Below are 27,055 nucleotides of genomic sequence, written 5' to 3'. Positions count from 1 at the left end.
GCCTATAATTTCCACCTGTTGTCTATTCCATTTGCACAACAGCATGTGACATTTATTGTCAATCAGTGTTGCTTCCTAAGTGGACAGTTTGATTTCACAGAAGTGTGATTGACTTGGAGTTACATTGTGCTGTTTAAGTGTTCCCTTTATTTTTTTGAGCAGTGTATATAACAGAGTATATGTTGTGTACTATATAACATAGCCTATAGAGTATATGTTGTGTACTATATAACATGGCCTATAGAGTATATGTTGTGTACTTTATAACATGGCCTATAGAGTATATGTTGTGTACTATATAACATGGCCTATAGAGTATATGTTGTGTACTTTATAACATGGCCTATAGAGTATATGTTGTGTACTTTATAACATGGCCTATAGAGTATATGTTGTGTACTATATAACATGGCCTATAGAGTATATGTTGTGTACTATATAACATGGCCTATAGAGTATATGTTGTGTACTTTATAACATGGCCTATAGAGTATATGTTGTGTACTTTATAACATGGCCTATAGAGTATATGTTGTGTACTTTATAACATGGCCTATAGAGTATATGTTGTGTACTATATAACATGGCCTATAGAGTATATGTTGTGTTCTTTATAACATGGCCTATAGAGTATATGTTGTGTTCTATATAACATGGCCTATAGAGTATATGTTGTGTACTTTATAACATGTGTGAATGTTTATAGGTCTATAGTATATATATATGTGTGTGTAGTGTGTGCATGTGTGTGTAGTGTGTGCATGTGTGTGTAGTGTGTGCAGTGTGTGTGAATGTGTGTGTAGTGTGTGTGAATGTGTGTGTAGTGTGCGTGAATGTGTGTGTAGTGTGTGAATGTGTGTGTAGTGTGTGAATGTGTGTGAATGTGTGTGTAGTGTGTGAATGTGTGTGTAGTGTGTGTGTAGTGTGTGAATAGTGTGTGAATGTGCGTGTAGTGTGTGAATGTGTGTGAATGTCTGTGTAGTGTGTGAATGTGTGTGTAGTGTGTGAATGTGTGTGTAGTGTGTGAATGTGTGAATGTGTGTGTGAATGTGTGTGTAGTGTGTGAATGTGTGTGTGAATGTGTGTGTAGTGTGTGCAGGGGAGTGTGTGTGTGGGAGTGTGTGTGAATGTGTGTGTAGTGTGTGAATGTGTGTGTGTGGGGAGTGTGTGAATGTGTGTGTAGTGTGTGGATGTGTGTGTAGTGTGTGAATGTGTGTGTAGTGTGTGAATGTGTGTGTAGTGTGTGAATAGTGTGTGAATAGTGTGTGAATGTGTGTGTAGTGTGTGAATGTGTGTGAATGTGTGTGTAGTGTGTGAATGTGTGTGTAGTGTGTGAATGTGTGTGTAGTGTGTGAATGTGTGTGTGTAGTGTGTGTGTAGTGTGTGTAGTGTGTGAGTAGTGTGTGTGTAGTGTGTGAGAGTGTGTGTGTAGTGTGTGAATGTGTGTGAATGTGTGTGAAGTGTGTGTAGTGTGTGTGTAGTGTGTGAATGTGTGTGTATGTGTGTGTAGTGTGTGAATGTGTGTGTAGTGTGTGTAGTGTGTGAATGTGTGAATGTGTGTGTAGTGTGTGTGAATGTGTGTGTAGTGTGTGTAGTGTGTGTGTAGTGTGTGAATGTGTGTGTAGTGTGTGAATGTGTGTGTTGTGTGTGAATGTGTGTGTAGAGTGTGTAGTGTGTGAATGTGTGTGTAGTGTGTGTAGTGTGTGTAGTGTGTGAAGTGTGTGTAGTGTGTGTAGTGTGTGTGAAGTGTGTGTAGTGTGTGTGAAGTGTGTGAATGTGTGTGAATGTGTGTGAGTGTGTGTAGTGTGTGTAGTGTGTGTGAAGTGTGTGAATGTGTGTGTAGTGTGTGAAGTGTGTGTAGTGTGTGTAGTGTGTGTAGTGTGTGAATGTGTGTGTAGTGTGTGTAGTGTGTGTGAAGTGTGTGAAGTGTGTGAATGTGTGTGAATGTGTGTGTAGTGTGTGTGAATGTGTGTGTAGTGTGTGTAGTGTGTGTGAAGTATGTGAATGTGTGTGTAGTGTGTGTGAATGTGTGTGTAGTGTGTGTGTAGTGTGTGAATGTGTGTGTAGTGTGTGTAGTGTGTGTAGTGTGTGTGAAGTGTGTGTAGTGTGTGTGAAGTGTGTGAATGTGTGTGTAGTGTGTGAAGTGTGTGTAGTGTGTGTAGTGTGTGAATGTGTGTGTAGTGTGTGTAGTGTGTGAAGTGTGTGTAGTGTGTGTGAAGTGTGTGAATGTGTGTGAATGTGTGTGTAGTGTGTGTGAATGTGTGTGTAGTGTGTGTAGTGTGTGTGAAGTGTGTGAATGTGTGTGTAGTGTGTGTGAATGTGTGTGTAGTGTGTGTAGTGTGTGTGAAGTGTGTGAATGTGTGTGTAGTGTGTGTGAATGTGTGTGTAGTGTGTGTAGTGTGTGTGTAGTGTGTGTAGTGTGTGTAGTGTGTGTAGTGTGTGTAGTGTGTGTGAAGTGTGTGAATGTGTGTGTAGTGTGTGTAGTGTGTGTGAATGTGTGTGTAGTGTGTGTAGTGTGTGTGTAGTGTGTGTAGTGTGTGTAGTGTGTGTAGTGTGTGTGTAGTGTGTGTAGTGTGTGTAGTGTGTGTAGTGTGTGTAGTGTGTGTGTAGTGTGTGTAGTGTGTGTAGTGTGTGTAGTGTGTGTGAAGTGTGTGTAGTGTGTGTAGTGTGTGTAGTGTGTGTAGTGTGTGTGTAGTGTGTGTAGTGTGTGTAGTGTGTGTAGTGTGTGTAGTGTGTGTGTAGTGTGTGTAGTGTGTGTAGTGTGTGTAGTGTGTGTAGTGTGTGTGAAGTGTGTGAATGTGTACCTCCAGTATAACAACGTCGTAGTCGTTGAAGGAACAGAACTGAGGAGCCCAGCGGGCGTCGCTCCGGATCACCTCGTTTATCAGGTACTCAAAGTCCAGAGTCAACTGCTCCACACACACACTCTGTAGGACACACACACATTAGCATGTTCAGGTTTACTGCACTTCTCCTGGACTTGGGTTCCTTCCAAATACTAAGTGAAGACAACAGGTCTAAATATTAACACACTCAGGTCCTGTGTCTCTCAAACAAATCTCTCTTATTTCTCTCCTTCGCTGATCTCCCTCTCTCCATTGGTAGGACTGGATTTTTATTCTCACACACACACACACACACACACACACACACACACACACACACACACACACACACACACACACACACACCTGTCCGTTGTGGGGCCCAGTGACCAGCTGTAGGTTGCGTCCCTTCAGGTCAGTCACAGTGAAGGGCAGCTGGACCTTATCATCCTCATAACCTGGAGGGAGGGAGGGAGGGAGGGAGGGAGGGAGAGTGGAAGAGTGGGAGGGATAGAGGGAGAGTGGGAGGGATAGAGTGAGGGAAGAGAGAGAGGGATAGAGTGAGGGAAGAGAGAGAGGGATAGAGTGAGGGAAGAGAGAGAGGGATAGAGGGAGAGTGGGAGGGAGAGTGGGAGGGATAGAGGGAGGGATAGAGGGATAGAGGGAGGGATAGAGGGAGGGATAGAGGGATAGAGGGAGGGATAGAGGGAGAGTGGGAGGGATAGAGGGAGAGTGGGAGGGAGAGATAGAGGGAGAGTGGGAGGGTGAGTGGGAGGGATAGAGGGAGAGTGGGAGGGAGAGTGGGAGGGAGAGTGGGAGGGATAGAGGGAGAGTGGGAGGGAGAGTGGGAGGGAGAGTGGGAGGGAGAGTGGGAGGGTGAGTGGGAGGGATAGAGGGAGAGTGGGAGGGATAGAGGGAGAGTGGGAGGGAGAGATAGAGGGAGAGTGGGAGGGATAGAGGGAGAGTGGGAGGGAGAGATAGAGGGAGAGTGGGAGGGTGAGTGGGAGGGATAGAGGGAGAGTGGGAGGGAGAGTGGGAGGGAGAGTGGGAGGGATAGAGGGAGAGTGGGAGGGTGAGATAGAGGGAGAGTGGGAGGGTGAGTGGGAGGGATAGAGGGAGAGTGGGAGGGAGAGTGGGAGGGAGAGTGGGAGGGATAGAGGGAGAGTGGGAGGGTGAGTGGGAGGGATAGAGGGAGAGTGGGAGGGAGAGTGGGAGGGAGAGTGGGAGGGATAGAGGGAGAGTGGGAGGGAGAGTGGGAGGGAGAGTGGGAGGGATAGAGGGAGAGTGGGAGGGATAGAGGGAGAGTGGGAGGGTGAGTGGGAGGGATAGAGGGAGAGTGGGAGGGAGAGTGGGAGGGAGAGTGGGAGGGAGAGTGGGAGGGATAGAGGGAGAGTGGGAGGGAGAGTGGGAGGGAGAGTGGGAGGGATGAGTGGGAGGGATAGAGGGAGAGTGGGAGGGATAGAGGGAGAGTGGGAGGGATAGAGGGAGAGTGGGAGGGAGAGATAGAGGGAGAGTGGGAGGGATAGAGGGAGAGTGGGAGGGAGAGATAGAGGGAGAGTGGGAGGGATAGAGGGAGAGTGGGAGGGAGAGATAGAGGGAGAGAGGGAGGGAGAGTGGGAGGGATAGAGGGAGAGTGGGAGGGAGAGTGGGAGGGATAGAGGGAGAGTGGGAGGGTGAGTGGGAGGGATAGAGGGAGAGTGGGAGGGAGAGTGGGAGGGAGAGTGGGAGGGAGAGTGGGAGGGAGAGTGGGAGGGAGAGTGGGAGGGATAGAGGGAGAGTGGGAGGGAGAGTGGGAGGGAGAGTGGGAGGGAGAGTGGGAGGGTGAGTGGGAGGGATAGAGGGAGAGTGGGAGGGATAGAGGGAGAGTGGGAGGGAGAGATAGAGGGAGAGTGGGAGGGATAGAGGGAGAGTGGGAGGGAGAGATAGAGGGAGAGTGGGAGGGTGAGTGGGAGGGATAGAGGGAGAGTGGGAGGGAGAGTGGGAGGGAGAGTGGGAGGGAGAGTGGGAGGGATAGAGGGAGAGTGGGAGGGATAGAGGGAGAGTGGGAGGGATAGAGGGGAAGAGGGAGGGATAGAGGGAAGGATAGAGGGAAGAGGGAGGGATAGAGGGAGAGTGGGAGGGAGAGTGGGAGGGAGAGTGGGAGGGTGAGTGGGAGGGATAGAGGGAGAGTGGGAGGGAGAGTGGGAGGGAGAGTGGGAGGGATAGAGGGAGAGTGGGAGGGAGAGTGGGAGGGAGAGTGGGAGGGAGAGTGGGAGGGAGAGTGGGAGGGAGAGTGGGAGGGAGAGTGGGAGGGAGAGTGGGAGGGATAGAGGGAGAGTGGGAGGGATAGAGGGAGAGTGGGAGGGATAGAGGGAGAGTGGGAGGGATAGAGGGGAAGAGGGAGGGATAGAGGGAAGGATAGAGGGAAGAGGGAGGGATAGAGGGAGAGTGGGAGGGATAGAGGGGAAGAGGGAGGGATAGAGGGAAGGATAGAGGGAAGAGAGAGCGATAGAGGGAAGAGGGGGGGATAGAGGGAAGAGGGGGGGATAGAGGGAAGAGGGAGGGATAGAGGGAAGAGAGAGGGATAGAGGGAAGAGAGAGGGATAGAGGGAAGAGAGAGGGATAGAGGGAAGAGGGGGGGATAGAGGGAAGGATAGAGGGAAGGATGGAGGGAAGAGGGAAGAGGGAGGGATAGAGGGAAGAGGGAAGAGGGAGGGATAGAGGGAAGAGGGAAGAGGGGAGGGATAGAGGGAGGGATAGAGGGAGGGTTAGAGGGAGGGTTAGAGGGAGGGATAGAGGGAGGGTTAGAGGGAGGGATAGAGGGAGGGTTAGAGGGAGGGATAGAGGGAGGGTTAGAGGGAGGGATAGAGGGAGGGTTAGAGGGAGGGATAGAGGGAGGGTTAGAGGGAGGGATAGAGGGAAGGATAGAGGGAAGAGGGAGGGATAGAGGGAAGAGGGAGGGATAGAGGGAAGAGAGAAGAGGGAGGGTTAGAGGGAAGAGAGAAGAGGGAGGGTTAGAGGGAAGAGGAAGGGATAGAGGGAAGAGAGAGGGATAGAGGGAAGAGGGAGGGATAGAGGGAAGAGAGAGGGATAGAGGGAAGAGAGAGGGATAGAGGGAAGAGAGAGGGATAGAGGGATAGAGGGAGGGATAGAGGGAAGAGAGAGGGATAGAGGGAAGAGAGGAGGGATAGAGGGAAGAGGGAAGAGGGAGGGTTAGAGGGAGGGATAGAGGGAGGGTTAGAGGGAGGGTTAGAGGGAGGGTTAGAGGGAGGGTTAGAGGGAGGGTTAGAGGGAGGGATAGAGGGAAGAGGAAGGGATAGAGGGAAGAGAGAGGGATAGAGGGAAGAGGGAAGAGGGAGGGTTAGAGGGAAGAGGGAGGGATAGAGGGAAGAGGGAGGGATAGAGGGAAGAGGGAGGGATAGAGGGAGGGTTAGAGGGAGGGATAGAGGGAGGGTTAGAGGGAGGGTTAGAGGGAGGGATAGAGGGAGGGTTAGAGGGAGGGATAGAGGGAGGGTTAGAGGGAGGGTTAGAGGGAGGGATAGAGGGAGGGTTAGAGGGAGGGATAGAGGGAGGGTTAGAGGGAGGGATAGAGGGAAGGATAGAGGGAAGAGGGAGGGATAGAGGGAAGGATAGAGGGAAGAGGGAGGGATAGAGGGAAGAGGGAAGAGGAAGGGATAGAGGGAAGAGGAAGGTATAGAGGGAGGAAATAGACGAAGGAGTTTCAGCTCCCTATTTACATGTCCAAACACATTGTGTGTTCCATGTGAAAACATTTCTTCTACAGTGTGTGTGTCTCACCTCCTGCAGCCTGCTCTGGCGCCCCCGGCTGTGGCATGCGGTACTGCAAGCGGGTGTAGTTGACATATCCCGGCTCGCTGCAGCCTGCTTCCTGAGAAGACTGAGGAGTGGGGGGGGACGAGGAGGAGGAGGAGGCAGGAGACACCGCACTACACTGAATAGAGTCCTCCTGCAAAGGTCGCAACAAACTTTGGTTCCCAGCTGAAGTGGAAGTCTGTGGTGCGCTAGTCAGTTGATCCATCTGTGTGTCTTCCCTCTGTTCTCTATCCCTCTCCACGCTCACCCCTTCTCTCTCAGTCACCACGGGCTCCTCTCCTCCCTCCGTTTTCCCTCTCCTCTCTCCTCCCTCGTTTTCCCTCCCTCCTCCCTGGGCACGTCTGAAGAGGTCGGCGGCAAACTCTCGCGCCCGGGCGGCAGCTTGTGATTGGCTAGGGGAAAGAGGGGCGGGGCTTGGTTTGGCGGTTAGCGGGCGGCTGTCGGGAGACCCATGAGAGGAAGAGGATGAAGAGGGCGATGGAGGGGATTGATGTTCTGAGGTGGGGGCTGTGGCTCTCTTTCTGAACAGGATCTGAGTCGAATGACCCTGCTCACCTGCTGACAACACAGGAGACGAGACTTAGTAACATCACACAGGAGACGAGACTTAGTGACATCACACAGGAGACGAGACTTAGTGACATCACACAGGAGACGAGACTTAGTGACATCACACAGGAGACGAGACTTAGTGACATCACACAGGAGACGAGACTTAGTGACATCACACAGGAGACGAGACTTAGTGACATCACACAGGAGACGAGACTTAGTGACATCACACAGGAGACGAGACTTGGTGACATCACACAGGAGACGAGACTTGGTGACATCACACAGGAGACGAGACTTAGTGACATCACACAGGAGACGAGACTTAGTGACATCACACAGGAGACGAGACTTAGTGACATCACACAGGAGACGAGACTTAGTAACATCACACAGGAGACGAGACTTAGTGACATCACACAGGAACATCACTCAGGAGACGAGACTTGGTAACATCACACAGGAGACGAGACTTGGTGACATCACACAGGAGACGAGACTTGGTGACATCACACAGGAGACGAGACTTGGTGACATCACACAGGAACATCACTCAGGAGACGAGACTTGGTGACATCACACAGGAGACGAGACTTGGTGACATCACACAGGAGACGAGACTTGGTGACATCACACAGGAGACGAGACTTGGTGACATCACACAGGAGACGAGACTTGGTGACATCACACAGGAGACGAGACTTGGTAACATCACACAGGAGACGAGACTTGGTGACATCACACAGGAGACGAGACTTGGTGACATCACACAGGAGACGAGACTTGGTGACATCACACAGGAGACGAGAGATAGTCATATCATCACACAGGAGAAACAAGAAAGAGGGGAAATGAACGAGACAGAGAGAAGAGGTAGAGAGAAATTAAACTGAACCAGAAAGGTGAAGTGTGTGTTCATTGTGTGTGTTGTCTCCTACCTGGACAGAGGGACACAGAGCAGGCCACCAGGGAATAGGAGGTGTTGAGGAAGATCACCTGGTCTTTCTTCAGCTGGAAGGCAGGCTGGAAGGTGGGGAAGGGATAGACCACCTGGTACCGACTGTTCAACATATAACCATGTTCCAGACACTCTCCACTACCTAGAGAGACAGAGAGACTGTTCAACATACAACCATGTTCCAGACACTCTCCACTACCTAGAGAGAGACTGTTCAACATATAACCATGTTCCAGACACTCTCCACTACCTAGAGAGAGAGAGAGACTGTTCAACATACAACCATGTTCCAGACACTCTCCACTACCTAGAGAGAGACTGTTCAACATATAGCCATGTTCCAGACACTCTCCACTACCTAGAGAGAGAGAGAGAGACTGTTCAACATATCAGCCATGTTCCAGACACTCTCCACTACCTAGAGAGAGAGAGAGAGAGAGAGAGAGACTGTTCAACATATAGCCATGTTCCAGACACTCTCCACTACCTAGAGAGAGAGAGAGACTGTTCAACATATCAACCATGTTCCAGACACTCTCCACTACCTAGAGAGAGAGAGAGACTGTTCAACATTCAACCATGTTCCAGACACTCTCCACTACCTAGAGAGAGAGAGAGAGAGAGAGAGACTGTTCAACATATAGCCATGTTCCAGACACTCTCCACTACCTAGAGAGAGAGAGAGAGAGAGAGACTGTTCAACATATAACCATGTTCCAGACACTCTCCCCTACCTAGAGATAGAGAGAGACTGTTCAACATACAACCATGTTCCAGACACTCTCCACTACCTAGAGAGAGAGAGAGAGAGACTGTTCAACATATAACCATGTTCCAGACACTCTCCACTACCTAGAGAGAGACTGTTCAACATATAGCCATGTTCCAGACACTCTCCACTACCTAGAGAGAGACTGTTCAACATATAACCATGTTCCAGACACTCTCCACTACCTAGAGAGAGAGACAGACTGTTCAACATATAACCATGTTCCAGACACTCTCCACTACCTAGAGAGAGAGAGACTGTCCAACATATATACCATGTTCCAGACACTCTCCACTACCTAGAGAGAGACTGTTCAACATATAGCCATGTTCCAGACACTCTCCACTACCTAGAGAGAGACTGTTCAACATATAACCATGTTCCAGACACTCTCCACTACCTAGAGAGAGAGACAGACTGTTCAACATATAGCCATGTTCCAGACACTCTCCACTACCTAGAGAAAAACTGTTCAACATATAACCATATTCCAGACACTCTCCACTACCTAGAGAGAGACAGACTGTTCAACATATAACCATGTTCCAGACACTCTCCACTACCTAGAGAGAGAGAGAGAGAGAGAGACTGTCCAACATATATACCATGTTCCAGACACTCTCCAATACCTAGAGAGAGACTGTTCAACATATAGCCATGTTCCAGACACTCTCCACTACCTAGAGAGAGACTGTTCAACATATAACCATGTTCCAGACACTCTCCACTACCTAGAGAGAGAGACAGACTGTTCAACATATAGCCATGTTCCAGACACTCTCCACTACCTAGAGAGAGACTGTTCAACATACAACCATGTTCCAGACACTCTCCACTACCTAGAGAGAGCAGCTGTTCAACATATAACCATGTTCCAGACACTCTCCACTACCTAGAGAGAGACTGTTCAACATATAGCCATGTTCCAGACACTCTCCACTACCTAGAGAGAGACTGTTCAACATATAGCCATGTTCCAGACACTCTCCACTACCTAGAGAGAGACTGTTCAACATACAACCATGTTCCAGACACTCTCCACTACCTAGAGAGAGACTGTTCAACATACAACCATGTTCCAGACACTCTCCACTACCTAGAGAGAGGACTGTTCAACATATAACCATGTTCCAGACACTCTCCACTACCTAGAGAGAGACTGTTCAACATATAGCCATGTTCCAGACACTCTCCACTACCTAGAGAGAGACTGTTCAACATACAACCATGTTCCAGGCACTCTCCACTATCTACAGAGAGAGAGAGAGAGAGAGACTGTCCAACATTTTGCCATGTTCCAGACACTCTCCACTACCTAGAGAGAGACTGTTCAACATATAGCCATGTTCCAGACACTCTCCACTACCTAGAGAGAGACTGTTCAACATATAACCATGTTCCAGACACTCTCCACTACCTAGAGAGAGAGAGAGACTGTTCAACATATAACCATGTTCCAGACACTCTCCACTACCTAGAGAGAGAGAGAGCTGTTCAACATACAACCATGTTCCAGACACTCTCCACTACCTAGAGAGAGACTGTTCAACATATAACCATGTTCCAGACACTCTACACTACCTAGAGAGAGAGACAGACTGTTCAACATACAACCATGTTCCAGACACTCTCCACTACCTAGAGAGAGACTGTTCAACATATAGCCATGTTCCAGACACTGTCCACTACCTAGAGAGAGACTGTTCAACATATAACCATGTTCCAGACACTCTACACTACCTAGAGAGAGACTGTTCAACATACAACCATGTTCCAGACACTCTCCACTACCTAGAGAGAGAGACTGTTCAACATACAACCATGTTCCAGACACTCTCCACTACCTAGAGAGAGACTGTTCAACATATAGCCATGTTCCAGACACTCTACACTACCAAGAGAGAAAGACTGTTCAACATATAGCCGTTCCAGACACTCTCCACTACCTAGAGAGAGAGAGAGAGAGAGAGACTGTTCAACATATAGCCATGTTCCAGACACTCTCCACTACCTAGAGAGAGAGAGAGAGAGAGAGACTGTTCAACATATAACCATGTTCCAGACACTCTCCCCTACCTAGAGATAGAGAGAGACTGTTCAACATACAACCATGTTCCAGACACTCTCCACTACCTAGAGAGAGAGAGAGAGAGACTGTTCAACATATAACCATGTTCCAGACACTCTCCACTACCTAGAGAGAGACTGTTCAACATATAGCCATGTTCCAGACACTGTCCACTACCTAGAGAGAGACTGTTCAACATATAACCATGTTCCAGACACTCTCCACTACCTAGAGAGAGAGACAGACTGTTCAACATATAACCATGTTCCAGACACTCTCCACTACCTAGAGAGAGAGAGACTGTCCAACATATATACCATGTTCCAGACACTCTCCAATACCTAGAGAGAGACTGTTCAACATATAGCCATGTTCCAGACACTCTCCACTACCTAGAGAGAGACTGTTCAACATATAACCATGTTCCAGACACTCTCCACTACCTAGAGAGAGAGACAGACTGTTCAACATATAGCCATGTTCCAGACACTCTCCACTACCTAGAGAAAAACTGTTCAACATATAACCATATTCCAGACACTCTCCACTACCTAGAGAGAGACAGACTGTTCAACATATAACCATGTTCCAGACACTCTCCACTACCTAGAGAGAGAGAGAGAGAGAGAGACTGTCCAACATATATACCATGTTCCAGACACTCTCCAATACCTAGAGAGAGACTGTTCAACATATAGCCATGTTCCAGACACTCTCCACTACCTAGAGAGAGACTGTTCAACATATAACCATGTTCCAGACACTCTCCACTACCTAGAGAGAGAGACAGACTGTTCAACATATAGCCATGTTCCAGACACTCTCCACTACCTAGAGAGAGACTGTTCAACATACAACCATGTTCCAGACACTCTCCACTACCTAGAGAGAGACAGACTGTTCAACATATAACCATGTTCCAGACACTCTCCACTACCTAGAGACTGTTCAACATATAGCCATGTTCCAGACACTCTCCACTACCTAGAGAGAGACTGTTCAACATATAGCCATGTTCCAGACACTCTCCACTACCTAGAGAGAGACTGTTCAACATACAACCATGTTCCAGACACTCTCCACTACCTAGAGAGAGACTGTTCAACATATAACCATGTTCCAGACACTCTCCACTACCTAGAGAGAGACTGTTCAACATATAACCATGTTCCAGACACTCTCCACTACCTAGAGAGAGACTGTTCAACATATAGCCATGTTCCAGACACTCTCCACTACCTAGAGAGAGACTGTTCAACATACAACCATGTTCCAGGCACTCTCCACTATCTACAGAGAGAGAGAGAGAGAGAGACTGTCCAACATTTTGCCATGTTCCAGACACTCTCCACTACCTAGAGAGAGACTGTTCAACATATAGCCATGTTCCAGACACTCTCCACTACCTAGAGAGAGACTGTTCAACATATAACCATGTTCCAGACACTCTCCACTACCTAGAGAGAGAGAGAGACTGTTCAACATATAACCATGTTCCAGACACTCTCCACTACCTAGAGAGAGAGAGAGACTGTTCAACATACAACCATGTTCCAGACACTATCCACTACCTAGAGAGAGACTGTTCAACATATAACCATGTTCCAGACACTCTACACTACCTAGAGAGAGAGACAGACTGTTCAACATACAACCATGTTCCAGACACTCTCCACTACCTAGAGAGAGACTGTTCAACATATAGCCATGTTCCAGACACTGTCCACTACCTAGAGAGAGACTGTTCAACATATAACCATGTTCCAGACACTCTCCACTACCTAGAGAGAGGACTGTTCAACATACAACCATGTTCCAGACACTCTCCACTACCTAGAGAGAGAGAAGCTGTTCAACATACAACCATGTTCCAGACACTCTCCACTACCTAGAGAGAGACTGTTCAACATATAGCCATGTTCCAGACACTCTACACTACCTAGAGAGAAAGACTGTTCAACATATAGCCATGTTCCAGACACTCTCCACTACCTAGAGAGAGAGAGAGAGAGAGAGACTGTTCAACATATAGCCATGTTCCAGACACTCTCCACTACCTAGAGAGAGAGAGAGAGAGAGACTGTTCAACATATAACCATGTTCCAGACACTCTCCACTACCTAGAGAGAGAGACTGTGTGTTTGGTAGTTAGAGGAGAAACGTGTGTGTACCTGTGATATGGTAGAGGTGTTTGTAGGGCAGCAGGGTCTGAGAGTGAGTGTGTGTATGTATATGTGTGTGTACAGTGAGGGAAAAAAGTATTTGATCCCCTGCTGATTTTGTACGTTTGCCCACTGACAAAGAAATTATCAGTCTATAATTTTAATGGTAGGTTTATTTGAACAGTGAGAGACAGAATAACAACAAAAAAATCCAGAAAACGCATGTCAAAAATGTAATAAAATGATTAGCATTTTAATGAGGGAAATAAGTATTTGACCCCTCTGCAAAACATGACTTAGTACTTGGTGGCAAAACCCTTGTTGGCAGTCACAGAGGTCAGACGTTTCTTGTAGTTGGCCACCAGGTTTGCACACATCTCAGGAGGGATTTTGTCCCACTCCTCTTTGCAGATCTTCTCCAAGTCATTAAGGTTTCGAGGCTGACGTTTGGCAACTCGAACCTTCAGCTCCCTCCACAGATTTTCTATGGGATTAAGGTCTGGAGACTGGCTAGGCCACTCCAGGACCTTAATGTGCTTCTTCTTGAGCCACTCCTTTGTTGCCTTGGCCGTGTGTTTTGGGTCATTGTCATGCTGGAATACCCATCCACGACCCATTTCCAATGCCCTGGCTGAGGGAAGGAGGTTCTCACCCAAGATTTGACGGTACATGGCCCCGTCCATCGTCCCTTTGATGCGGTGAAGTTGTCCTGTCCCCTTAGCAGAAAAACACCCCCAAAGCATAATGTTTCCACCTCCATGTTTGACGGTGGGGATGGTGTTCTTGGGGTCATAGGCAGCATTCCTCCTCCTCCAAACACGGCGAGTTGAGTTTACATTTTACATTTAAGTCATTTAGCAGACGCTCTTATCCAGAGCGACTTACAAAATGGTGCATTCACCTTATGATATCCAGTGGAACAACCACTTTACAATAGTGCATCTAAATATTTTAAGGGGGGGGGGGGGGGGTTATAAGGATTACTTTATCCTATCCTAGGTATTCCTTAAAGAGGTGGGGTTTCAGGTGTCTCCGGAAGGTGGTGATTGACTCCGCTGTCCTGGCGTCGTGAGGGAGCTTGTTCCACCATTGGGGTGCCAGAGCAGCGAACAGTTTTGACTGGGCTGAGCGGGAACTGTGCTTCCTCAGAGGTAGGGGGGCCAGCAGGCCAGTGGTGGATGAACGCAGTGCCCTTGTTTGGGTGTAGGGCCTGATCAGAGCCTGAAGGTATGGAGGTGCCGTTCCCTTCACAGCTCCGTAGGCAATCACCATGGTCTTGTAGCGGATGCGAGCTTCAACTGGAAGCCAGTGGAGAGAGCGGAGGAGCGGGGTGACGTGAGAGAACTTGGGAAGGTTGAACACCAGACGGGCTGCGGCGTTCTGGATGAGTTGTAGGGGTTTAATGGCACAGGCAGGGAGCCCAGCCAACAACGAGTTGCAGTAATCCAGACGGGAGATGACAAGTGCCTGGATTAGGACCTGCGCCGCTTCCTGTGTGAGGCAGGGTCGTACTCTGCGAATGTTGTAGAGCATGAACCTACAGGATCGGGTCACCGCCTTGATGTTAGTGGAGAACGACAGGGTGTTGTCCAGGATCACGCCAAGGTTCTTAGCACTCTGGGAGGAGGACACAAGGGAGTTGTCAACCGTGATGGCGAGATCATGGAACGGGCAGTCCTTCCCCCGGAGGAAGAGCAGCTCCGTCTTGCCGAGGTTCAGCTTGAGGTGGTGATCCGTCATCCACACTGATATGTCTGACAGACATGCAGAGATGCGATTCGCCGCCTGGTTATCAGAAGGGGGAAAGGAGAAGATTAATTGTGTGTCGTCTGCATAGCAATGATAGGAGAGACCATGTGAGGATATGACAGAGCCAAGTGACTTGGTGTATAGCGAGAATAGGAGAGGGCCTAGAACAGAGCCCTGGGGGACACCAGTGGTGAGAGCGCATGGTGCGGAGACAGATTCTCGCCACGCCACCTGGTAGGAGCGACCTGTCAGGTAGGACGCAATCCAAGCGTGGGCCGCGCCGGAGATGCCCAACTCGGAGAGGGTGGAGAGGAGGATCTGATGGTTCACAGTATCAAAGGCAGCAGATAGGTCTAGAAGGATGAGAGCAGAGGAGAGAGAGTTAGCTTTAGCAGTGCGAAGAGCCTCCGTGACACAGAGAAGAGCAGTCTCAGTTGAATGCCCAGTCTTGAAACCTGACTGATTAGGATCAAGAAGGTCATTCTGAGAGAGATAGCAGGAGAGCTGGCCAAGGACGGCACGTTCAAGAGTTTTGGAGAGAAAAGAAAGAAGGGATACTGGTCTGTAGTTGTTGACATCGGAGGGATCGAGTGTAGGTTTTTTCAGAAGGGGTGCAACTCTCGCTCTCTTGAAGACGGAAGGGACGTAGCCAGCGGTCAAGGATGAGTTGATGAGCGAGGTGAGGAAGGGGAGAAGGTCTCCGGAAATGGTCTGGAGAAGAGAGGAGGGGATAGGGTCAAGTGGGCAGGTTGTTGGGCGGCCGGCCGTCACAAGACGCGAGATTTCATCTGGAGAGAGAGGGGAGAAAGAGGTCAAAGCACAGGGTAGGGCAGTGTGAGCAGGACCAGCGGTGTCGTTTGACTTAGCAAACGAGGATCGGATATCGTCAAACTCCTTTTCAAAATGGTTGACGAAGTCATCCGCAGAGAGGGAGGAGGGGGGGGGGGAGGGGGAGGAGGATTCAGGAGGGAGGAGAAGGTAGCAAAGAGCTTCCTAGGGTTAGAGGCAGATGCTTGGAATTTAGAGTGGTAGAAAGTGGCTTTAGCAGCAGAGACAGAAGAGGAGAATGTAGAGAGGAGTGAGTGAAAGGATGCCAGGTCCGCAGGGAGGCGAGTTTTCCTCCATTTCCGCTCGGATGCCCGGAGCCCTGTTCTGTGAGCTCGTAGTGAGTCGTCGAGCCACGGAGCAGGAGGGGAGGACCGAGCCGGCCTGGAGGATAGGGGACAGAGAAAATCAAAGGATGCAGAAAGGGAGGAGAGGAGGGTTGAGGAGGCAGAATCAGGAGATAGGTTGGAGAAGGTTTGAGCAGAGGGAAGAGATGATAGGATGGAAGAGGAGAGAGTAGCGGGAGAGAGAGAGCGAAGGTTGGGACGGCGCAATACCATCCGAGTAGGGGCAGAGTGAGAAGTGTTGGATGAGAGCAAGAGGGAAAAGGATACAAGGTAGTGGTCGGAGATTTGGAGGGGAGTTGCAATGAGATTAGTGGAAGAACAGCATCTAGTAAAGATGAGGTCAAGCGTATTGCCTGCCTTGTGAGTAGGGGGGGAAGGTGAGAGGGTGAGGTCAAAAGAGGAGAGGAGTGGAAAGAAGGAGGCAGAGAGGAATGAGTCAAAGGTAGACGTGGGGAGGTTAAAGTCACCCAGAACTGTGAGAGGTGAGCCATCCTCAGGAAAGGAACTTATCAAGGCGTCAAGCTCATTGATGAACTCTCCAAGGGAACCTGGAGGGCGATAAATGATAAGGATGTTAAGCTTGAAAGGGCTGGTAACTGTGACAGCATGGAATTCAAATGAGGAGATAGACAGATGGGTCAGGGGAGAAAGAGAGAATGTCCACTTGGGAGAGATGAGGATTCCAGTGCCACCACCCCGCTGGCTCGATGCTCTAGGGGTATGCGAGAACACGTGGGCAGACGAAGAGAGAGCAGTAGGAGTAGCAGTGTTATCTGTGGTAATCCATGTTTCCGTCAGCGCCAGGAAGTCTAGGGACTGGAGGGTAGCATAGGCTGAGATGAACTCAGCCTTGTTGGCTGCAGACCGGCAGTTCCAGAGGCTGCCGGAGACCTGGAACTGTTGAACTGAGTTGATGCCAAAGAGCTCCATTTTGGTCTCATCTGACCACAACACTTTCACTCAGTTGTCCTTTGAATCATTCAGATGTTCATTGGCAAACTTCAGACGGGCATGTATATGTGCTTTCTTGAGCAGGGGGACCTTGCGGGCGCTGCAGGATTTCAGTCCTTCACAGCGTAGTGTGTTACCAATTGTTTTCTTGGTGACTATTGTCCCAGCTGCCTTGAGATCATTGACAAGATCCTCCCGTGTAGTTCTGGGCTGATTCCTCACCGTTCTCATGATCATTGCAACTCCACGAGGTGAGATCTTGCATGGAGCCCCAGGCCGAGGGAGATTGACAGTTCTTTTGTGTTTCTTCCATTTGCAAATAATCGCACCAACTGTTGTCACCTTCTCACCAAGCTGCTTGGCGTTGGTCTTGTAGCCCATTCCAGCCTTGTGTAGGTCTACAATCTTGTCCCTGACATCCTTGGAGAGCTCTTTGGTCTTGGCCATGGTGGAGAGTTTGGAATCTGATTGATTGATTGCTTCTTTGGACAGGTGTCTTTTATACAGGTAACAAACTGAGATTAGGAGCACTCCCTTTAAGAGTGTGCTCCTAATCTCAGCTCGTTACCTGTATAAAAGACACCTGGGAGCCAGAAATCTTTCTGATTGAGAGGGGGTCAAATACTTATTTCCCTCATTAAAATGCAAATCAATGTATAACATTTCTGACATGCATTTTTCTGGATTCTTTTGTTGTTATTCTGTCTCTCACTGTTCAAATAAACCTACCATTAAAATTATAGACTGATCATTTCTTTGTCAGTGGGCAAATGTACAAAATCAGCAGGGGATCAAATACTTTTTTCCCTCACTGTACGTATGTGCACCTGTGCGTATGGTAGAGGTGTTTGTAGAGCAGCACTGAGAGCATGGTCTGGGAGTGTGTGTGTGTGTGTGTGTGTGTGTATGGTAGAGGTGTTTGTAGGGCAGCACTGAGAGCAGGGTCTGGGAGTGTGTGTGTGTGTGTGTGTGTGTGTGTGTGTGTGTGTGTGTGTGTGTGTGTGTGTGTGTGTGTGTGTACCTGTGCGTATGGTAGAGGTGTTTGTAGGGCAGCACTGAGAGCAGGGTCTGGGAGTGTGTGTGTGTGTGTGTGTGTGTGTGTGTGTGTGTGTGTGTGTGTATGGTAGAGGTGTTTGTAGGGCAGCACTGAGAGCAAGGTCTGGGAGTGTGTGTGTGTATGTGTGTGTGTACCTGTGCGTATGGTAGAGGTGTTTGTAGGGCAGCACTGAGAGCAGGGTCTAGGAGTGTGTGTGTGTGTGTGTGTGTGTGTGTGTGTGTGTGTGTGTGTGTGTGTGTGTGTGTGTGTGTGTGTGTGTGTGTGTGTGTGTGTGTGTGTGTGTGTGTGTACCTGTGCGTATGGTAGAGGTGTTTGTAGGGCAGCACTGAGAGCAGGGTCTGGGAGTGTGTGTGTGTGTGTACCTGTGCGTATGGTAGAGGTGTTTGTAGGGTAGCACTGAGAGCAGGGTCTAGGAGCGTGTGTGTGTGTGTGTGTGTGTGTGTGTGTGTGTGTGTGTGTGTGTGTGTGTGTGTGTGTGTGTACCTGTGCGTATGGTAGAGGTGTTTGTAGGGCAGCACTGAGAGCAGGGTCTGGGAGTGTGTGTGTGTGTGTGTGTGTGTGTGTGTGTGTGTGTGTGTGTGTGTGTGTGTGTGTGTGTGCCTGTGCGTATGGTAGAGGTGTTTGTAGGGCAGCACTGAGAGCAGGGTCTGGGAGTGTGTGTGTGTGTGTACCTGTGCGTATAGTAGAGGTGTTTGTAGGGCAGCACTGAGAGCAGGGTCTAGGAGTGTGTGTGTGTGTGTACCTGTGCGTATAGTAGAGGTGTTTGTAGGGCAGCACTGAGAGCAAGGTCTGGGAGTGTGTGTGTGTGTGTGTGTGTGTGTGTGTGTGTGTGTGTGTGTGTGTACCTGTGCGTATGGTAGAGGTGTTTGTAGGGCAGCACTGAGAGCAAGGTCTGGGAGTGTGTGTGTGTGTGTGTGTGTGTGTGTGTGTGTGTGTGTGTGTGTGTGTGTGTGTACCTGTGCGTATGGTAGAGGTGTTTGTAGGGCAGCACTGAGAGCAGGGTCTAGGAGTGTGTGTGTGTGTGTGTGTGTACCTGTGCGTATAGTAGAGGTGTTTGTAGGGCAGCACTGAGAGCAGGGTCTAGGAGTGTGTGTGTGTGTGTACCTGTGCGTATAGTAGAGGTGTTTGTAGGGGCAGCACTGAGAGCAAGGTCTGGGAGTGTGTGTGTGTGTGTGTGTGTGTGTGTGTGTGTGTGTGTGTGTGTGTGTGTGTGTGTGTGTACCTGTGCGTATGGTAGAGGTGTTTGTAGGGCAGCACTGAGAGCAAGGTCTGGGAGTGTGTGTGTGTGTGTGTGTGTGTGTGTGTGTGTGTGTGTGTGTGTGTGTGTACCTGTGCGTATGGTAGAGGTGTTTGTAGGGCAGCACTGAGAGCAGGGTCTAGGAGTGTGTGTGTGTGTGTGTGTACCTGTGCGTATAGTAGAGGTGTTTGTAGGGCAGCACTGAGAGCAGGGTCTAGGAGTGTGTGTGTGTGTGTACCTGTGCGTATGGTAGAGGTGTTTGTAGGGCAGCACTGAGAGCAGGGTCTAGGAGTGTGTGTGTGTGTGTGTGTACCTGTGCGTATAGTAGAGGTGTTTGTAGGGCAGCACTGAGAGCAGGGTCTAGGAGTGTGTGTGTGTGTGTACCTGTGCGTATAGTAGAGGTGTTTGTAGGGCAGCACTGAGAGCAGGGTCTAGGAGGAGGCATGGAGGCGATGGTGATGTAGATATCTCTATTGTTCTCATCACTCATCATCAGATTCATCAACACCGAGCTGGAGCTACGAGTACTGACAGAGAGAGACAGAGAGAAGGGTATGGGGAAGGGAGGGTAGAGTGTAGGGGTGTGGGAGGGAAAAGAGAGATGAGGGAGAGAGAGAGAAGAGTATGGGGAAGGGAGGGTAGAGTGTAGGGGTGTGGGAGGGAAAAGAGAGATGAGGGAGAGAGAGAGAAGAGTATGGGGAAGGGAGGGTAGAGTGTAGGGGTGTGGGAGGGAAAAGAGAGATGAGGGAGAGAGAGAGAAGAGTATGGGGAAGGGAGGGTAGAGTGTAGGGGTGTGGGAGGGAAAAGAGAGATGAGGGAGAGAGAGAGAAGAGTATGGGGAAGGGAGGGTAGAGTGTAGGGGTGTGGGAGGGAAAAGAGAGATGAGAGAGAGAGAGAGAAGAGTATGGGGAAGGGAGGGTAGAGTGTAGGGGGTGTGGGAGGGAAAAGAGAGATGAGGGAGAGAGAGAGAAGAGTATGGGGAAGGGAGGGTAGAGTGTAGGGGTGTGGGAGGGAAAAGAGAGATGAGGGAGAGAGAGAGAAGAGTATGGGGAAGGGAGGGTAGAGTGTAGGGGTGTGGGAGGGAAAAGAGAGATGAGGGAGAGAGAGAGAAGAGTATGGGGAAGGGAGGGTAGAGTGTAGGGGTGTGGGAGGGAAAAGAGAGATGAGAGAGAGAGAGAGAGAAGGGTATGGGGAAGGGAGGGTAGAGTGTAGGGGTGTGGGAGGGAAAAGAGAGATGAGGGAGAGAGAGAGAAGAGTATGGGGAAGGGAGGGTAGAGTGTAGGGGTGTGGGAGGGAAAAGAGAGATGCAGAACATACAGAAATGTCCAGTCACTGATCTGATCACAGACATCTCTAGAAAGACCAAATGTACGCTGGCTTGATGTCTTACTTGAAGCCAAAGATGATGATCTTGGAGTGGTCGTTGGGCCACTCACACACTGTCAGGTAGAGATCACTGTAGATGTCCTCACCTGTAAACAGACGCACATGGTGCACCTGGGGAGAGAGAGAGAGGGGATGGAGAGAGAGGAGGGGGATGGAGAGAGAGGAGGGGGATGGAGAGAGAGGAGGGGGATGGAGAGAGAGGAGGGGGATGAGAGAGAGGAGGGGGATGGAGAGAGAGGAGGGGGATGGAGAGAGAGGAGGGGGATGGAGAGAGAGGAGGGGGATGAGAGAGAGGAGGGGGATGGAGAGAGAGGAGGGGGATGGAGAGAGAGGAGGGGGATGGAGAGAGAGGATGGGGATGGAGAGAGAGGAGGGGGATGAGAGAGAGGAGGGGGATGGAGAGAGAGGAGGGGGATGGAGAGAGAGGAGGGGGATGAGAGAGAGGAGGGGGATGAGAGAGAGGAGGGGGATGGAGAGAGAGGAGGGGGATGGAGAGAGAGGAGGGGGATGAGAGAGAGGAGGGGGATGGAGAGAGAGGAGGGGGATGGAGAGAGAGGAGGGGGATGGAGAGAGAGGAGGGGGATGAGAGAGAGGAGGGGGATGAGAGAGAGGAGGGGGATGGAGAGAGAGGAGGGGGATGGAGAGAGGAGGGGGATGAGAGAGAGGAGGGGGATGGAGAGAGGAGGGGGATGGAGAGAGAGGAGGGGGATGGAGAGAGGAGGGGGATGGAGAGAGAGGAGGGGGATGGAGAGAGAGGAGGGGGATGGAGAGAGGAGGGGGATGAGAGAGAGAGGAGGGGGATGGAGAGAGAGGAGGGGGATGAGAGAGAGGAGGGGGATGGAGAGAGAGGAGGGGGATGGAGAGAGGAGGGGGATGGAGAGAGAGGAGGGGGATGGAGAGAGAGGAGGGGGATGGAGAGAGAGGAGGGGGATGAGAGAGAGAGGAGGGGGATGGAGAGAGAGGAGGGGGATGAGAGAGAGAGGAGGGGGATGGAGAGAGAGGAGGGGATGGAGAGAGAGGAGGGGGATGGAGAGAAAGAAGAGAGAGATGAAGAGATGATAAGTAAAAAAAGGGTAAAATGGGACAACAGAATGATGAAAGAGAGGGATGAAATCATGTCCATCTCCTCACCATTGCAGCAAGTGTAACTGTTGACAGGCCAATCAGCAACACATCATCCACCTCATTACTGCTATAAGGATGGCACTGGAGACCACTTCCTGGATGGTTTAGGCTACAGTCAGTCCATGTACTGTAGTAGGTCTGTTCTACTGGTCCCCATCTCTTCAGGCCATACGGAGGGCACTGGAGACCACTTCCTGGATGGTTTAGGCTACAGTCAGTCCATGTACTGTAGTAGGTCTGTTCTACTGGTCCACCATCTCTTCAGGCCATACGGAGGGCACTGGAGATGGTTCCCAGTCGGTCCAACCTACCTGTTTGAGTCTGCTGTGTAGGTTGAACTCCCACCAGTAGAGGTGATAGGTGTAGAAGGAGAAGTCATCGTCCTCTCCACAGTCACTGGTGTAGGACAGCACATAACGACCACACTTAGTGAACCCCAGGAAGATGTGTCTGGAACAAGAGAGAGGGAGGGGTGTGAGAGAGAGAGGGGGAGGGGAGGGGTGTGAGAGAGAGAGAGAGAGAGAGAGAGAGAGAGAGAGAGAGAGAGAGGGGTGTGTGAGAGAGAGAGGGAGGGAGGGGTGAGAGAGAGAGAGAGAGAGAGAGAGAGGGAGGGGTGAGAGAGAGAGAGAGAGAGAGAGAGGGGTGAGAGAGAGAGAGAGAGAGAGAGAGAGAGAGAGGGGTGAGGGAGAGAGAGAGAGAGAGAGAGAGAGAGAGAGGGAGGGGTGAGAGAGAGAGAGAGAGAGAGAGAGAGAGAGGGAGGGGTGAGAGAGAGAGAGAGAGAGGGAGGGGTGAGAGAGAGAGAGAGAGAGAGAGAGAGAGGGAGGGGTGAGAGAGAGAGAGAGAGAGAAAGAGAGAGGGAGGGGTGAGAGCAGAGAGAGAGGGAGGGGTGAGAGCGAGAGAGGGAGGGGTGAGAGCGAGAGAGGGAGGGGTGAGAGCGAGAGAGGGAGGGGTGAGAGCGAGAGAGGGAGGGGGTGAGAGCGAGAGAGGGAGGGGTGAGAGCGAGAGAGGGAGGGGTGAGAGCGAGAGAGGGAGGGGTGAGAGCGAGAGAGGGAGGGGTGAGAGCGAGAGAGGGAGGGGTGAGAGCGAGAGAGGGAGGGGTGAGAGCGAGAGCGAGGGGTGAGAGCGAGAGCGAGGGGGTGTGAGAGCGAGGGGTGTGAGAGCGAGGGGTGTGAGAGCGAGGGGTGTGAGAGCGAGGGGTGTGAGAGCGAGGGGTGTGAGAGCGAGAGGGAGGGGTGTGAGAGCGAGGGGTGTGAGAGCGAGGGGTGTGAGAGCGAGGGGTGCGAGAGAGAGGGGTGTGAGCGAGAGAGAGGGGTGTGAGAGAGAGAGGGTGTGTGAGAGAGAGAGGGGTGTGAGAGAGAGAGGGGTGTGAGAGAGAGAGGGGTGTGAGAGAAAGAGGGGTGTGAGAGAAAGAGGGGTGTGAGAGAGAGGGAGGGGTGTGAGAGAGAGAGGGAGGGGTGAGAGAGAGAGAGAGGGAGGGGTGAGAGAGAGAGAGGGAGAGAGAGGGAGGAGAGAGAGAGAGGTGTGAGAGAGGTGTGAGAGAGAGAGGGAGGGGTGTGAGAGTGGGGACACAAGGTGTGTGTGGAGATGATGATTTAATTGACTGGTTCAGTTGGCTCAATGTTGCTCAACATTTCTCTGGTTAGCTAACGGAGAATTCCATCCAGATGGCAAGATACTTAACAATGCTAACAATACCTGTTCCACCACACTTTCTCCCTCACCTCAAACTTTCCAAATGCCAGATGTTTTTTCGGTTACAGTTCATGAAGTACGCTTCATCACCTTCTCACCCCCAGGCTTCTCACCTAACGTTACCTCTTCACCCCCGTCTCCGTGGCCAGGCTTCTCACCTAACGTTACCTCTTCACCCCCGTCTCCGTGGCCAGGCTTCTCACCTAACGTTACCTCTTCACCCCCGTCTCCGTGGCCAGGCTTCTCACCTAACGTTACCTCTTCACCCCCGTCTCCGTGGCCAGGCTTCTCACCTAACGTTACCTCTTCACCCCCGTCTCCGTGGCCAGGCTTCTCACCTAACGTTACCTCTTCACCCCCGTCTCCGTGGCCAGGCTTCTCACCTAACGTTACCTCTTCACCCCCGTCTCCGTGGCCAGGCTTCTCACCTAACGTTACCTCTTCACCCCCGTCTCCGTGGCCAGGCTTCTCACCTAACGTTACCTCTTCACCCCCGTCTCCGTGGCCAGGCTTCTCACCTAACGTTACCTCTTCACCCCCGTCTCCGTGGCCAGGCTTCTCACCTAACGTTACCTCTTCACCCCCGTCTCCGTGGCCAGGCTTCTCACCTAACGTTACCTCTTCACCCCCGTCTCCGTGGCCAGGCTTCTCACCTAACGTTACCTCTTCACCCCCGTCTCCGTGGCCAGGCTTCTCACCTAACGTTACCTCTTCACCCCCGTCTCCGTGGCCAGGCTTCTCACCTAACGTTACCTCTTCACCCCCGTCTCCGTGGCCAGGCTTCTCACTAGAGGTCGGCCGATTATGATTTTTCAACGCCGATACCGATAGGGGGACCCAAAAAAGCCGATACCGATTAATCGGCCGATTATTTGTTTATTTATTGTGATAATGACAACAATACTGAATGAACACTTATTTTAACTTAATCTAATATATCAATAAAATCAATTTAGCCTCAAATAAATAATGAAACATATTCAATTTGGTTTAAATAATGCAAAACAAAGTGTTGGAGAAGAAAGTAAAAGTGCAATCAATAGGTGCCATGTAAGAAAGCTAACGTTTAAGTTCCTTGCTCAGAACATGAGAACATATGAAAGCTGGTGGTTCCTTTTAACATGAGTCTTCAATATTCCCAGGTAAGAAGTTTTAGGTTGTAGTTATTATAGGAATTATAGGACTATTTCTCTCTATACGATTTGTATTTCATATACTTTTGACTATTTAGCTTCCGTCCCTCTCCTCGCTCCTACCTGGGCTCAAACCAGGAACACATCGACAACAGCCACCCTCGAAGCAGCGTTACCCATACAGAGGAAGGGAAAAAAACTACTCCAAGTCTCAGAGCGAGTGACGTTTGAAACGCTATTAGCGTGCACCCGGCTAACTAGCTAGCCAGGTGCACAACTGAGCAAGAGGACAAGTACATCAGTGTCTAGTTTGAGAAACAAACGCCTCACAAGTCCTCAACTGGCAGCTTCATTAAAAGTACCCGCAAAACACCAGTCTCAACGTCAACAGTGAAGAGGAGAGACTCCGGGATGCTGTCCTTCTAGGCATAAATGTATAAGTGACCCCAAACCTTTGAACGGTAGTGTATATACATATATACACACACACACTAACAGTCAAAAGTTTGGAACATACTCATTCCAGGGATTTTCTTTATTTTGACTATTTTCAACATTGTAGAATAACAGTGAAGACATCAAAACTATGAAATAACCTATGGAATCATGTAGTAACCAAAAAAGTGATTAACAAATCAAAACAGATTTTATATTCAATATTCTTGTTATTTTACCAAATAGGGCTATCTTCTGTATACCACCCCTACCTTGTCACAACACAACTGATTGGCTCAAACGCATTAAGAAGGAAAGAATTTCCACAAAATAACTTTTAACAAGGCACACCTGTTAATTGAAATGCATTCCAGGTGACTTCCTCATGAAGCTGGTTGAGAGAATGCCAAGAGTGTGCAAAGCTGTCACCAAGCAAAGGGTGGCTACTTTGAAGAATCTCAAATATTTGTTTCTCAAATTTTTGGTTACTATATGATTCCATATGTTAATTCATAGTTTTGATGTCTTCACTATTATTATACAATGTAAAAATAAAGAAAAACCAAAACGTTTGCCTGGTACTGTATATACACAGTACATGTGAAAAGTAAGGACACACCTACTCATTCAAGGGTTTTTTGTCATTTTCACTATTTTCTACATTGTAGAAAGACAGTCTTTCACAAACACTCACCCTGCTCTGAGGAACTCCTCGCTGACTATGTTCTTCAGGGGAACACAGACGCGCGGTGGTAGTTTCCTGAACAAGCGCTGAGAATACTGGCCAGACAACTATAGGAGAGAGGACGTGGGAAGTTAGTGAAAAGTGGTCAACGTACCCAATAAAGAACCTTCATTGAAACAGCTTGTTAGTCCATGGGGTCGTATGTATAACCATCTCAGAGTAGTCGAGCGGATTTAGGATCAGTTTAGCCTTTCAGATTACGAGTTAGATTACTTGGACAGGAGGGACCTCAGATCCTAGATCAGCACCTACTCGGAGATGCTTGATACATACAGTACTTGGACGAGGCTTGGTCTGAGTCCAGGAAACCAGTCTTGACCACTCTACTACCTACACACCCACCCAGCAGTGTTCTTTCATCCAGGTCTCTAGGGTGTACACTGCATGATTTTGTTCTTAATCAACATTAACACCTGATTTAACTAGCTGATCAGCATCACCTTTAACGTTAGCCGAAACAAAAAGGCCAGCAGTCCCCAAGACCAGAATTGAAAAACATTGCAACACAGAGGAATCATGCCGTGCATAGTGATCTGAAATGGCCAGCGGCGACTACAAATGCAAAACTAGTAAATTGGCTTGTTAGCTTGTTGCGTTAGTGAAAGCGAAATAAACTGTTTACGTGCGCAAGCTGGTTTACTGCTCGGTTCAACAAACGTTAGCTAGCTAAGTGGCTTGGGATAGACGGTTAACTAGCTAGCAACATTCCCTTACACAATAGAGCAACCAGCCTTTAACTTAGTTATCATGGATTGGAGCTAGGTTTTGGCCAAAGGTGGCTTGCTAACGAGTCAGCCTGCTAGCAAGTTGGTGCTTAGAAACACGTTAACTAGCTAGCATCCGCAGGGTCTTGCACTATCGAGACATTGACCCTGCGACCTCATTCTTCGTTAAAGCCATGCTCTTGTCTAGTTTGTTGCATACCCTTCCACGGTTCAGAAGCTTGACGACATGTTCTTTGTGTTTTCTCTGCGTTTGTTTGTTACCGTCCTTTTCGGTTTTCGAGCTGGGCGCCATTTTCCGCCGTAGTGTTCACTACGCCCTACCTACCATCTCGACCCATGGCCTTCCCATTGGTTCTCGATCATCGTGGGAGCAGTCCGATTGGCATATGTTAACGTAAATCAACGACGAAAACAAATCTCCCAGCCTGTGATTGGTTACAGGGTGAACAATATGATTGTTTTTGTCACAAATTACGTTTAGTGAACATAAGTTCAGCAATA

At 49.8% G+C, this 27,055-nt stretch overlaps 1 protein-coding gene across 2 annotated transcripts in view; it reads right to left on the bottom strand.

Annotated features, from left to right (window-relative positions):
- Positions 1-26,890, bottom strand: part of LOC106594349 (DDB1- and CUL4-associated factor 15) — a 49,942-nt gene extending 23,052 nt beyond the window's left edge. Inside the window, exons 1-9 of one of the 2 annotated variants that reach the window (XM_082958626.1) lie at positions 26,754-26,890; positions 25,779-25,876; positions 22,136-22,274; positions 20,704-20,810; positions 19,698-19,840; positions 8,129-8,290; positions 6,603-7,196; positions 3,192-3,283; positions 2,805-2,927 (exon numbers count right to left, since the gene is read on the bottom strand). In XM_082958626.1, the coding sequence (XP_082814752.1) occupies positions 2,805-2,927; positions 3,192-3,283; positions 6,603-7,196; positions 8,129-8,290; positions 19,698-19,840; positions 20,704-20,810; positions 22,136-22,274; positions 25,779-25,876; positions 26,754-26,846 (1,551 nt within the window). In that variant the 5' untranslated portion in view covers positions 26,847-26,890. The remainder of the gene's footprint in view (positions 1-2,804; positions 2,928-3,191; positions 3,284-6,602; positions 7,197-8,128; positions 8,291-19,697; positions 19,841-20,703; positions 20,811-22,135; positions 22,275-25,778; positions 25,877-26,753) is intronic. The other variant, XM_082958627.1, reaches the window with a different exon arrangement.
- Positions 26,891-27,055: the final 165 nt, after the last annotated feature.

The sequence above is a fragment of the Salmo salar genome, chromosome 12, assembly GCF_965601325.2.
Source record: "Salmo salar chromosome 12, fSalSal1, whole genome shotgun sequence".
In the NCBI taxonomy this organism is placed as follows: Eukaryota; Metazoa; Chordata; class Actinopteri; order Salmoniformes; family Salmonidae; genus Salmo; species Salmo salar.
This window is presented reverse-complemented; position numbering and strand designations above follow the sequence as displayed.